The sequence below is a fragment of the Tachypleus tridentatus genome, chromosome 9, assembly GCF_004210375.1.
Source record: "Tachypleus tridentatus isolate NWPU-2018 chromosome 9, ASM421037v1, whole genome shotgun sequence".
NCBI classification, from domain to species: Eukaryota; Metazoa; Arthropoda; class Merostomata; order Xiphosura; family Limulidae; genus Tachypleus; species Tachypleus tridentatus.
Window position 1 is genome coordinate 129287777 of NC_134833.1, and position 14222 is coordinate 129301998.

General features: G+C 32.0%; 1 protein-coding gene across 1 annotated transcript in view; it reads right to left on the minus strand.

The window, feature by feature from the left end:
* Window positions 1-7637, minus strand: part of LOC143226359 (chaperone Ric-8A-like) — a 34310-nt gene extending 26673 nt beyond the window's left edge. Inside the window, 1 exon segment of the mRNA XM_076457232.1 lies at window positions 7358-7637. Coding sequence (XP_076313347.1) covers window positions 7358-7438 — 81 coding nt within the window. The 5' untranslated portion in view covers window positions 7439-7637.
* Window positions 7638-14222: the final 6585 nt, after the last annotated feature.

A 14222-nucleotide genomic window follows, 5' to 3' on the forward strand; every position in this document is an offset into this window, starting at 1 on the left:
ATTATGAACTCAAAGTACAAATATTGACATACTAAAATGTAAAATAAGAATAATATTTCTTCATTTTGTTGAAATGTGGCTTATGCACCGAATCAAGCACGGTGGCCCCATTCAACTCTTTCCATTTTTAAAATGGTTCCTTGTATACTCTTATCACAGTATATGAAATGTAAATAACTAATCAACAGCTTAGAATGTCCCTTTTGTAGTTTTCTTAGCCATTTTAATCTGTGAAAAGGACAACCACATTCTTTCAAACCAAAATTTCATGAAGGTAGGTTGTGCCTTTAATCTCCTTGAAGTTTCATATTAGTTAATTAGTTTCATAAGCACATCTTAGTTACTGAGCTTAATAACTTATAGTGGAATTCTATGTTACCACTACAGTTACTTATGATCTTTTGTTTGGAGTGGTTTGTCATCTTCATTGAAAACAGTTTCCATCCTTCAGTTAGCATAAAAAAATTTAAAAATAATAAAAATTCATTATTTGTATTGTAGATATCCAAAATAAGCAAATATAAAAGTGGTATCACTATATAAGTAATTATTTTTAAAAAAACTTTTGAAAACATTCATCTTACTAACCAGTGCTACCAAGTTTTTCTAAGTATGATTATAATTATAGGTAGTTAATTTTATTTATAAATCAATCACATTACTAGAAATAAGTAAACAAGCTGATTACTTATAAAATATGTTAACATTACTCAAACTTATTTAAGTTACTTTAAGACCACATGGTCAGTACTGATTAATCCAAAGTACTATCTTATTATTGTGAAAGCCTCTTCATTCACATTAAAAAAAATACTGAAACTTTGGTCGTAGTGTTACACAACTAGATTTTAAAAAAGTGAACAGGTTTCATACTATCATTGTAAAAAATGTAACATTACTGTAGCTAGCATGTGGAAAGTAAACATAGTTGTTACTTGTTAACACAATAATACTATATTATATAAACTAGTTTTATTCTCATCCTCTAACAGTTTTAAAATTTTGTAAGATAGTTATAACTATCAAACAATTTATTTTTATAAAATAAACTGGAGTTTTTCTGATCTTGTAATTGTTTGACATTAAATCTAGGATATTTGAAGAATATCCAAAAATATAAGGTTTTTATGTTGGCTAAGTATGTGTCTACCTAATATGTGAATTATGATTATTTGGTTACAAAGCACTTGAGGATATGCTTAGGTATAGATACAACTCTTAAGGTCCCAGCATTGTTGCAAATATTCATATAAACATGTAAAACAACAGTATACTATCAGGAATAAAACATCTGAAAAATTGCACACAGTATTTTTACAACAGATGAATGAGAAGAGATTCTAAATGGTAAACAGCACAGTGACTATGGTAAGCTACTACAAAATATATTGATGATAGAGTTTTATTAATTATTTTTATATCTGTATGTTTTCAAGCAAACCCACACCAGTTTATCTGTTGTGTTCACTGTAGAGAATCAAACCCTGAATATCAGCATTGTAAGTCAAAAACTTACTACTGTCTTGCTGCAGGCATTATACTTATATTTATACAATTTATAAAAATAAAATGGCTAACTGACTACTTAATTATTTCTAATTGCAACTAGAACATGTTTTAAATAAAAACAATATTGTTTTTAGCTATAGCAAAACATGTTTTCATTATTTAATTATCAACTGTTTTAACTTGCATATTTTAAAAATAAATATAACAGTGACTGCATGGTGATATTTAGTAAACATTAGCAATTCATTTATCATGTGTAAACTGTCCAAATTATCTTAGTAATTTTTTTTTAGTTTAAAAAAATATGCAATGCAAATAGTGACTTTCAAATGATGTGTATTATATGAAACCAGGGGTAATTCAAATATTACTTTAAAAAAACAACAAAAACACAGTGGATGAAAATAGGAAAATTAATACCACATTAGAATAATTCACTGGTTGAAAAAGTTATGAAGCTTGCATCCTCCCTTATTTCTTATTGCCCAACTCCACTGGCAAGTTCTTTAAATCTTGAGGATAGGCCCAAAACTGCTTTCATAATTGATAAAGGGCTTTACTGACTCAAAGTGATGCATTTTTATTTGAAGAATACATCTACAAGATCTTTGAAAGACTGATGAGTAAGGTCCTCAAAGAAAACGGTTTTAAAGCTTTATTAAATTACATGGAAAAATTGCAGTGAGACCAAAGCTTAAAGCTAACCTCAGTTCTTCATGAGGACAGTTACCATAACACAACACTTGAAAGTGCCAGTAAAATGAATTTTCAAGGTCTTGTTACAGTCATCAAGTTTGTCATGATGTCCACTGCTTTGAGCTCACTACTTGCCCTTTTATTCTGACCAAACAGTAAATATTTTTGAATTAAGGTCCAGTTATTTTTCATCATGATAGTGGTATTGCAGTCATCCGTTATTTATAAGCATAGACAACTTAGTGTGACCCTTATAGCTGCTATAACCCCAATACTTATTTGATATATACTAACAATGTTAGACACACAGTAATAGGAATTTTGAATGGTATATAAGAAAAATAAAACTAAATAAAAATACAAGAATTAATATCACTAGCTGGGATACCCATACCCTGAATGGAAGTTAAGTAAATTCGTGATTAATGAAAAGTCATCTTAGGGCATGAAACACTGTTTCCTTTATATATAATATAAAAAAAAAACAACTCATAAAAACAGTAAAACACAAAATGCAAAACTGTAAATTTGCATGTATCTCTTCATAAACCCAACATTTGGTGACAATCCATTAACAGGGGCAAAGTAGTGGTAAAAGAAACCTGCAAAAACACTCATATATCCATAACCTGTGAAGTATTTAGATGGACATACAACAGAGAGTACTATTTATACAGATCATTCTAGTGCATTAAATCCATGTGAGACATATTCATGACATCATATCTGCACCTGAGGATGGATTAAAAGTACTCCGTGATGGAAAACAGAGGTAAATGGGAAAATTATGACCCTTATTGCAAATCCACATGTACACAGGATAAAAATTTTGCAAAGTTGGGGGTTGCACATCATGTAATAAAAAAGTTTTTCCACCACCATGTAAGTAAAAGTTCCATTATAGTATGATGTTAGAATAATATAGTTGATGAAAAAGTTATGTAAAAACCCCCTTTTTTTATTGTAGGGGGAACAACTGGAGGCAGCATGTACACAAGTTAATTAATCAGTTACATCTAATTAACTCTTTAGCAAATACCAAAACTGAACATGATGCATAGAAGGACTTTCTGGATAGAAACTGTAGGCTGTACTAGCATGTTTCATTTTCAAACTTCAACTAGCAAAATATAATTCACCAAACACCAGCTATGAAAGTAGACCTAGGCCTAATTAGCTCTGCATATAAATAAATACCTTACTCACTATGTAAAACTCAACAGCCAATTCCTCAATGAAAATGAAGTTCTAGACTGCAGTGACTTCATTATATGTATTATGTCATATGAAAACATATTTGTTATGCATTATAAATGTTTCACTTAAGGCATTTTATTACATCTGTTTATATGATTTTGGTGTGGTTAGTCAATTTTGCACTGTTTCGTATTTTGCTGTTAGAAAAGCATCTTCTGTGATTCTGCACAAATTAAATAAGAAATTGTTTCAATTCTTTCTTTGTCATGACACCATCATACTTCCAAAAATGGCCACACCCCTTTCAATATTGTTATTTATTACATTCACGTGTTGTCTGTAGTGCCTCCCTATAGTCCTCTATGTGTTCTCATGATTCTAGATCATAATCCAGAAATCAAGATGATATTTCGAGGTACCTGAAAAAGTCTGTTATGTTCTTTTTAATGAAATCTTCAACTGACATATTTCTAGACTTCCTGATATTCAGCTGAATGATCTTTGCATTTCTTTTCATTTAGTGCTTTTTTTTCCATTCAAAGAATACCAAAACAATGGATTCCTTATTGAGATACCATAAATATCCAGTAAATTGTTGACAGGGAGATTTTAAAAATACCAGAATGCACTTTCTTACACTTAATAAGACATTGTACAAAGTTAAAATGATTACGAGCTGAAATGGCATCAGAAACAATGAATTATACCCCACAACTGTCTCAAACAAGAAAGATGCAGTTACCATGGAGTCTTCTTTCCTTCCAACCAGCATGCTTGATTCATCCCATAAACATCAATTTTGTGGGAGCATATATTAAACTGACCAGGATGCAGTGCTACAGGCACAGGCACTATAAATTGCACTCCAAAAGGAGGGGTATCAACAAAAAAGGCTATGGATAGTACAAAAAACTCTCAAGAATCATCTCTTGGTTGATTGTATTGAAATATGCTTGTAGCAAGCTCAGTAACACTGTGTTAACTTCTTCTGTGCATTCTGCTACTTCATCATGGTTAGCTGTAGTTTCATAGTGTGACTGGCCTAAGTGTTCCCAAAATTGCTGGAATAGATAGAAAATTGCAATATCTAGACCAAAGGAAAGCTGCAGTCTTTTAAAACACATGCTAGTGAAAGTTTTGAATATGATGCTGACATGCTTAATATGGAAGACTGTTCTTTAATCTTTGTTCTAACAGTTCTAACAGTGCACATGTTCCACCTTTATGACCAGTATTGCAATATCTAGACCAAAGGAAAGCTGCAGTTTTTTTAAAACACATGCTAGTGAAAGTTTTGAATATGATGCTGGCATGCTTAATATGGAAGACTGTTCTTTAATCTTTGTTCTAACAGTTCTAATAGCGCACATGTTCCATTTTTATGACCAGTATTGCTTGCTGTTTGCCAAAGAAAAACTGCCTTTATATGATCAATGACTCTCCACTTTTCCAGCAAATGTGTCACAGAAGATGCTTGAGTCTATCAAATGAATGAACTACAAATGAAACTATTGGCTGGAATTGTTCTCTTAAGTTCTTAACAAATTCTTCATGGAAGTGATTTTGAGATCTTCAGATCAAGGAACAGTTGACTCTCAGTTCAAGCACATCATGACCAAATCTGAGTTGCAGTAGCATAGACAAAAATTGCCTATCACTCAACTTGGTTCTGTCAACAGCTGGGACAAAATTGGGAGTGATAATCGTTGTTCTTGCACTCTTTTAGGTTTAAAAGATGATAATTCTCTAATACAGGGGTTCCCAATCGGTGGGTCGTGACCCCCCAGGGGGGTCACAAAGCCTTGGCAGGGGAGTCGCGTAGCCTTGTTAGAAGTAGCTTGGGATAACATTAATTTTATTTCATCAATTACATTTTCATGTTGCAAGTGCAAAAAGGTTGGGAACCCCTGCTCTAATAGCTACTCTATCCTCATTCATTTTGTTGGTACTGTATTCACCAACTTCATCATCACTGATGTAGGATGACTCCCAACAACTGACAGTTTAATTATAGAAGTAAAAATTGACATCATAGGTAATTTATAAAGCATATGTTCTTGAACATTCTGAATAAGATGGAATACTCTGGAATATTCCAAAATATGCTACAGTATTCTAGAATGTGCTAAAATATTCCATAATAATATGCTACAAGATTGTTGAATAATCTAGATTCTTCTAGAATTGTTTAGAATATTCTAAAATATTATTGATTATTCAGATGTTGATATAATGTGATCTACAAGGTAAAATTTCAACTACCTTGAACAACCCCTAAATATTATTCAGTATGGATAAAACTGAATGTGATTATATATTCTGTACTATATACAAACAATATGAGAATGTGAGTGTTGTAAATCAAAACTTGAAAAATGAATATCACCCTAACAGACACCAAATATAAATTACTAAGAAACTAAATCAATGTTTCAAAACTTAAATTACAAAACTGAATATTACATATTTGCAAGCTGAGGCTGGCAAGAAGTTTAGCAAACTTGATCATGACTTGATGACTTTTAGTATGACACAAGGGATGCCATATTGACCAAAGGTTATTGTAGTTCAGTAACTCTCTACAAACACATCTCAGTTTAGCCAGTAAAACTCATTTTGTTGACAGAAAAAAACATTACAATTCAGACAACACAAATTAATATTTCCTGTTCAGTTTTGTAAACAAAGAATTGAGATACAGGTCAAACTGATGAACTCTTTGGGTGGGGCTGTTTATAAATCCTCTTCCATTTTTCAAACATAAAGGATTGTAACCTAAAAGTGAAATTTTGTAAAAGTAAATTCTGTGAACCAAAAGCATCCTGACTAGTGTTTAGAATTACTTCCAAAGAAACAGATACACATGATGAAAAAGTTAAAACTGTAAAAGACATTCCTACTCCAAAAACTTGTGTGGAATTACATACCTTTTTTGGTATGTGTGCTTAGTTTTATGATTAATTTCCTTTTAAATTTGCTTTAATTGATGGACTCTTATATGTGTTGGGCTAGAATAACTTGCATATCAGAAGGGTATCACTGCATGTTAGCTACACACTAAAGATAAAGAAGTTCCTACTGCTGGTTTAGAAAGTAATTTATATAATGAGAGGATTTTTTTTAATTTTGCACAAAGCTACTCAAGGGCTATCTACACATATTGAGGGGAAAATTTATGAAAATAATGTTGCCATCTCTTTCTTCTTTTTACTAAATCTGTGGTAGCAATTTATATTTTTATGACTTAGTTTATCTTTTACGTATTTTTTCCTTCTATCATTTAGTTTAGCTATATTTTTATATGCTTTATATTCTAGCTTTGGTGCCTCTAGTACATATAACTAGTAATTTTTATGACTCCACTATCAGGTTCCCTGGTGGTGATGCATGGATCCTGAGTTCATGCACAATTAGGTAAAATAAATCTATATTGTTAAGTTACGATATGCAATCACGTGGTCAGGCAAGGAAATAAAACCCTTATAAAAATATAATCTGAAGTTAAGTAAACTCTGGAGAGGAATTACACTAGAAAGCTGTAATATTCTGGAGATGCAACTGCTAAGGCTGCTTGATCTTCATTTGTGATTCAAAAATTTCAAGTTTTGTTATTTTGTGTAAAGTTTTTTTTATTCTTTTGGTTCTTTTTACTTTAAAAATGGAATAACGTTATTACTCAAAACATCAGCAATATTACGTATATTATCTACTAATAACATTTTAATATGTATACCACTACTATAATTTATAGTACTAACGCTCATTCTCAATTAACTTTTACTACGACTTAAAACATACCCTTAGGCTTAACTTATAATACTAACAATAATACTAGTATTTGTTACTAATAGTTCAATAATTGTAATGTATTCATACCACTACACCAAAGTGAAACAGGTTTGTAATTGACTTCCTGATTCTTCCTTATATATGATAAGCACCAGTATGCCATTACCTTTTTGTTAAATTCCAGTAATACTGTTTTCACATTTTCTTCACTGCCTCTTTCAATCAAAGAAAAAATTCTATCATCCATATTGAAGTTAGTCAAGTGAATATCATTACAAAACTACACAAAGAAAAAATACTCTTTTTATAATTTTTAATAGATGCGATATTATAGTTTCTAACAATTTTTTATATTATCCTTAGTTAAGATAGAACTAGAAAAACATTTCAAGCTAACAATTTTAAAACAACGTTTATAGCGATATTTGACGCTAATACTCTGGTTTCATGGTAACTATCGTCAACGGGAGAAATGTGATAATGGACGAAAATTTGAAAAGTCATAAACATAAAATAATTTTCACATTTCATAAATACTTTCAAAGCAAAACAGGATTTTTGTTTTAATATGCATATTCGTATTTATATACTAATTAAAATGAGTTGTTTCAGAATAATCGTTCAAAGCTATTGTAGTGTGAGGTAGTAATTTATTACTTTGTTTACGGTTTTTCCTTCTTTTGCTTAGTTTGGTTAGATTTTGTGTGTCAAAAGCACCAGCATCTAAGTGTATATTGTTTGTTTGTTTGTTTTGAATTTCGCACAAAGCTACTTGAGGGCTATCTGTGCTAGCCATCCCTAATTTAGCAGTGTAAGACTAGAGGAAAGGCAGCTAGTCATCACCACCCACCGCTAACTCTTGGGCTACTCTTTTAATAACGAAAAGTGGGATTGACCGCCACATTATACGCCCCCACGGCTAGGAGGGCGAGCATGTTTAGCGGGACGCGGGCGCGAACCCGCGACCCTCGGATTACGAGTCGCACGCCTTACGCGCTTGGCCATGTCGGGCCCATATCAAAAGTCGTTTTGATATTAAGACACAACTTTGGTTCCCCAAGCAGTTAGCTTTCTTACATATATCTGGTGTTCCTTTGAAAAGCTTAAGAACGAAGTGATACAGGAATTCCCAGTCAATAATAGATGAACATTTTTTATTTCTTTCAAAATTTGTAGTGCATTTTGATAAAAGTTAAGAAAAAAACGACCTTTGTAGAATATAATTATCTGGAGTGTAAAGTTCTTTTTTTTTAATCAAAATAATAGATGAAGATTACATTACTTTGACATGTATACACTCAATACTTTGTAGATCATCCAATTGGAATCATTGGGGTTTGTTTGTTTTTTAATTTCGCGCAAAGCTGCTCGAGGGCTATCTGCGCTAGTCGTCCCTAATTTTGCAGTGTAAGACTAGAGGGAAGGCAGCTAGTCATCACCATCCACCGCCAACTCTTGGGTTACTCTTTTACCAACGAATAGTGGGATTGACTGTCACATTATAACACCCCCACGGCTGAAAGAGCAAGCATGTTTGGTGCGACCGGGATTCGAACCCGCGATCCTCAGATTACGAGTCGAACGCCTTAAACCACCTAGCCATGCCGGACCGAATCTTTAGGGAGTTAACCTCTATATTATTTATGCAATGAAGAAGTAAAAAAAAAGTTAATACACATAATATTAAATTTTATTTCACGCATTTGTAAAATAACTACTTTAAATAAAAGAGGCGAACACTTATTTAAATAAATGTTTTAGACGTATATATTTTATTTTAAAAGACTGCTTTTCTATTGGTAAAATTTTGCAAGCGTTTAGTGAGAGTTGTGTCCTAGTCTATTGCCCATTGACAAGGCGGCACATAAAATGCTTTTAAAACATGATCTCTTTAGGTGTGTGGGTAGAAGAGTGGACGGGTGAGATAAAAGCAGAGGTTTCTTTGTAAATGGAGTTCAGTCAAACCGGATAAATGTCACAAGTGGAGTACATCAGAGCTTAGTCTTAGGACCTTTGCTCTTTTCGATTCACATCCAAGACATAGGTGAAGGAATGTTTTTTATAATTATGTTGTATGATTGATATATGGTACCACGTTAATTGTAGCGAATGAAACTTCATTGCATTTTTAACCTATTTTCGTTGTTTTTAATTTTTAAAACACGTGGAATGCTTCCAGCGCTTATTATCTAACCTACGATCAACCAGGTTTTTTGATTGTCTGAATAAGGTATGTAGTATCTGATACCTATAATGATGTTGAATATACAAATTTGCCGCTAAAAACGATATTATAACTTTTATGGTTATTAGTCCTATCAAAACTAAATTGGTGAATATATTAACTTGTATTTATATTTTTTACCTGTCATAATTCATGATATATTTTAAGTTGTTATATCTGGGTCTATCTCAACATACAGATATTTCTGGAAGTAAAATAATAGCATTTTATATTCAACGTTATAATATTAATGCTTAATATTCGGTGTATTAAGGAGGAAAACAATATTTTATGGAAACTTCCAAAGGAATAATTTATTGTAAATCAAAATATGCCGTTATCCATACACAAAATAAGAGAAACCCTTATTGTTTATAACGCTATAAATCTGTTCACAATACTATAAACCACACGAAAATGATAAGATGCTTACTTTTGTCTCTAAATAAAAGTATGTAACGTATTTATGATATAAGGAAAAGTCTGAGCCACTAAAATATTGTGATTACTAGGTGTGTTTTATGTTGTAGTCGCATAGCTAGAATACTGTAGCAGTTACAACAGCTACTTGTAATTTTCTACTTAATACTATTCTTTTATAAACCTCGTCAGTGACCTAAATTTTATTTTATATTTGAGAATTAGATTATTTTTATTAAGTTGTATTGTTTAACTGACATAATAAGTGACAAACACTGGTAAAAGAAAATCCAAAACTTGGTTTGTGAAATGAAGAACAGCTGCAATGGCTTACATATAAGTGTAGATCCGAAGTGGGTTATGGGATGTCTACTTTCATGTTTGCATTAAATGTTATGAAACCGGTTATTTTAAACACCAAAAAACAGAGTTTCGTATAAAGCATTGTGAAAAGTTAATTTTCACTATATCATCTATAATATTAAATGTATGAGTAATATCAACATATTATATATTGTTTTATATTAAATGAGCCTTCGTGTTTAACTGGAAAAATGTGATACTTTAGTGTGTGTAAATTAACTTATTCTGAGTATTGACAGAAGTACACTCGTCTTAAAGAAGAATTGAAATATGACATATTAATATAATGTTTAGGAACAACATGGAATCTGTTGGTTCATCTATACTTTCTCATCCTCTAAACAGAACTTAAACTATTTAATAATTTTAAGTACATTGTACGTTATTTTTAACATGTCATATACTTCAGTCATTAATAGACGTATTTTGAAAAATGATGCTTCAAGTTGCTGATAGAAATCATTTAAATCTCTTTGCAGACGTAACTCATTCTGCAAGATCTTAAAATTACAAATTTGAGAAGTTTCACGTCAGTTGAAACAATAACGTAATTAAAGATGTAAATATTTTAAATTGGGAATTAATATAGTGTACCAACGATTATACAGGATTTCGATCAGTTTTGGATTGTTACTACTTATGTAAAAACTGAAATAAAACTTTACTTTTTACAAATTCCTTTCCTCTATCAGTATCACACAATGATCATACCACCAATATTTTTGTTTTGTGTATTTAAATCTGTAAGTTTTAAATGAAATTATATATTTGTTCTAATTTCTTTGGGTTACTGGTGGCGAACCTTCGTTATTTCCAAACTTTGGATAAACATGCTTTGTGCTCTTATATACCTCTTTATTTTATGGTAGCATTATAATGTTGATAAAGTGTGTTGATAAATAACTTTCGATCGCTGACGATTGTGTAATATCTTAAAAGTACAAATCACTATTTTTTACGAAGCCTTTGCTGATAAATCGCTTTTTTCTTCCAGTTGAAAACATGTTTTTTGTCCAATTTTAAAACAATCAGCTTACTCCTTTAAAAGCTTTTCTGAATTAATTTATCGGCTACAGATTTGTGGATAGGAAAACGTAGTTTTAAAAGAAAAAAACAATGGTAGTTATAAAAACTCTGTACCTCATTGTTTACAACTAGCGAGATGTCTCGACGTTTTGCTTAGGTTATCATAAGACATAAGAAAATAATGATTGTTTGTTTTTGAAATTTCGCACAAAGCTACTCGAGGGCTATCTGTGCTAGCCGTCCCTAATTTTGCAGTGTAAGACTAGAGGGAAGGCAGCTAGTCATCACCACCCACCGCCAACTCTTGGGCTACTCTTTTACCAACGAATAGTGGGATTGACCGTCACATTATACGCCCCCACGGCTGGGAGGGCGAGCATGTTTAGCGCGACGCGGGCGAGAAAATAATGATAATTACGCAAAACATAAAAATGCAAGAATAATCAATATCTATTAACAATAAAGTTAATCGACAATGTTATTGACTAATTAAAAGTATTATTAGAAAATAATCTTATCGTAAAACTTGCTTTAAGAAGTCAGACATCTTCGAATATTTCGAAGATGTAATTATGAATTAAACAACAACGCTGGAAAAAAATACTTTATTTTGGAACACTACCCGTGTTAGTAGTAGAAATATCAATGCCTGTAAGATCATGCCTGTTTCTCGAGTGTATTGATCCTGAACTCTGCGTAATTTCAATTAACAATGAGTATTAAGAGTAGAAAATACATACCTGAAAAGAAATTACTAGAACCATACTAGTGTTCATTGAAACTTCTGTTTGGATGGACATTAAAATGACCAATCAGAAGCTTTGGAAAGAGCAGGTGAAAGATCCAGACCTAGGCGCGATATAATGCGTGACCATAAAAATTGGCAATCATATAATACTGATGTACACAATAGCTGGAATTTTTACAGTCAACTACTACAAAGATAGCAAGATGAACAATCATTATGAATCACACAGGTTATTGTAGCCAACATGTTATGTAGTTAGTAATCCCCAGATCTCTAAGATGATACTTTACATCAGGGATGAGGAACCTGCGGTCTTTTTGGGTACAAGTTGCGGCAATTTGCGTCTTTATTTGAAAACACTAAATCCAACTTTTTTCACGACTTAATGCCAAACATTTTCGATATGTCACTAAAAATTCAGACATTTCGCAAAAACTGACCTGTTTTTAAAACTCTCCACATCCAATCGGAACTTTTAGCTGAACTAACAAAAGTAATTAATGAACAATGAAATCATTAAGGAAATGTGACATGACACAGCTGTTCTAGTCTTCCTGATTGAATAATACAATGAGAGGTTTGCACATTTTGAGAAACATGATTTCACACTGATACTAGTTTTCAACCACACCTGGTTAATGTCTCCAAAGCACCTGATGACTTACAGATGGAATTGATTGAGTTTTCAGAAGATAATATTCTGAAGTCTCGATTTGACGTTGAGAAGGATCCCATTAAATTATAGAAAGAATGCTGTTGAATACCCACATCTAAGTCAACATACTAGTCGAATGCTGTCTTGTTTTGACACAACCTATTGTTGTAAATAAACATTTTCATTTATGACACAAGTTAAAATGTGTCTGAGATTTCAGGTGACAGATATTCACCTAAAAGACCTATTAAAACTAGGGTGGACAATGTTGGAACCAAATATCCGGTTCCTATCCCGCAATAAGCAGTCATAAAAAGTTGTTAAATGGTTTGTTTTCTAAGTTTTCCATTTATTATTAGTTCTATTGTTAACTTTTTCAAACAAATAAATGTGTCTTTTCTGCGTTTTTATTTTGTTTAAAGGTATCATATAATAGCAGGCTTCAGTCAAAATTAGTCAATATGTGGATAAAAATATAACATTTTGATGTATAGGATAAATTATCAACATGCAGCCTAATAGAATCTGGGTTAAATAAAATGTGGCCTTCCAATGTAAAAAAGTTCCACGTCTCTGCTTTAGACTTTGTATAATCCAAAGACCGGAGGGAATTAGAGAATGCCACACATATGCACTATTATGATTGCGGAAAAGTGACTTTTCTTGCTGCATCCGCATCATTAGGTTGAGTGATGGTGTAGACTTTGTACCATGTACAATATTCAGTGGAAAATTTTGTTTCATCAAAAATAATTCAACAGGATTGTTTGCCATCTAATTGAGAGAATCATTGTAAATGTAGCTGATCCTCTGGTCAAAACGGAGAAAGGTAATTACTACAAAGATAGCAAGGTGAACAATCATTATGAATCACACATGTTATTGTAGCCAACATGTTATGTAGTTAATAATCCCCAAAGCTCTAAGACGATACTTTAGACCAGTGCTGGGCAATTAATTTGTGTTCGTTGAAATTGATTATTTTGCCAAACGTAATGAACGAAACTTATCCATTGGTTGACATATTAATTCACTCTATTACAGATGTGTTACAGAACAATGGTTATCAAGCTTTGGAGTGTCTGTAAAAATTTGCCATATTAACTCTATCGCCACAGGTATTCTTTAATGCGCATGACACAACGTCTTACATTTCAAATTGTATTACACTACTTTTGTTAGTACTATACCAATTAGAATAGCATAAAGTCTTAGCTAATAAATGATATATCTTTTAAAAGTGTACAAGTATTAAGTTCTTAATTCTACAATGCAACATTTGAAAAATCCTGAATTTCCCCTTGTGTTGTTGTTGTTTTGAATTAAGCACAAGGCTACACAATGGACTATCTGTTCTCTGCCCACCACGGATATCGAAATCCGTTTTTTAGCATTGTAAGTCCGCAGACATGCCGCTGAGCCACTGGGGAATACTTCCCATAGTGTAAAACACGTGACACATTATCTCGTAGCATGTCATCTTTCCTATTTTATCCACCACTCTTCGAAAAAGTTCGAAATTAAACGTAAATTACTCCCTATAAATTCATTATTTCTCAAACAAGCCATGTTTTTTATAGTCTTAAATTTTGTTT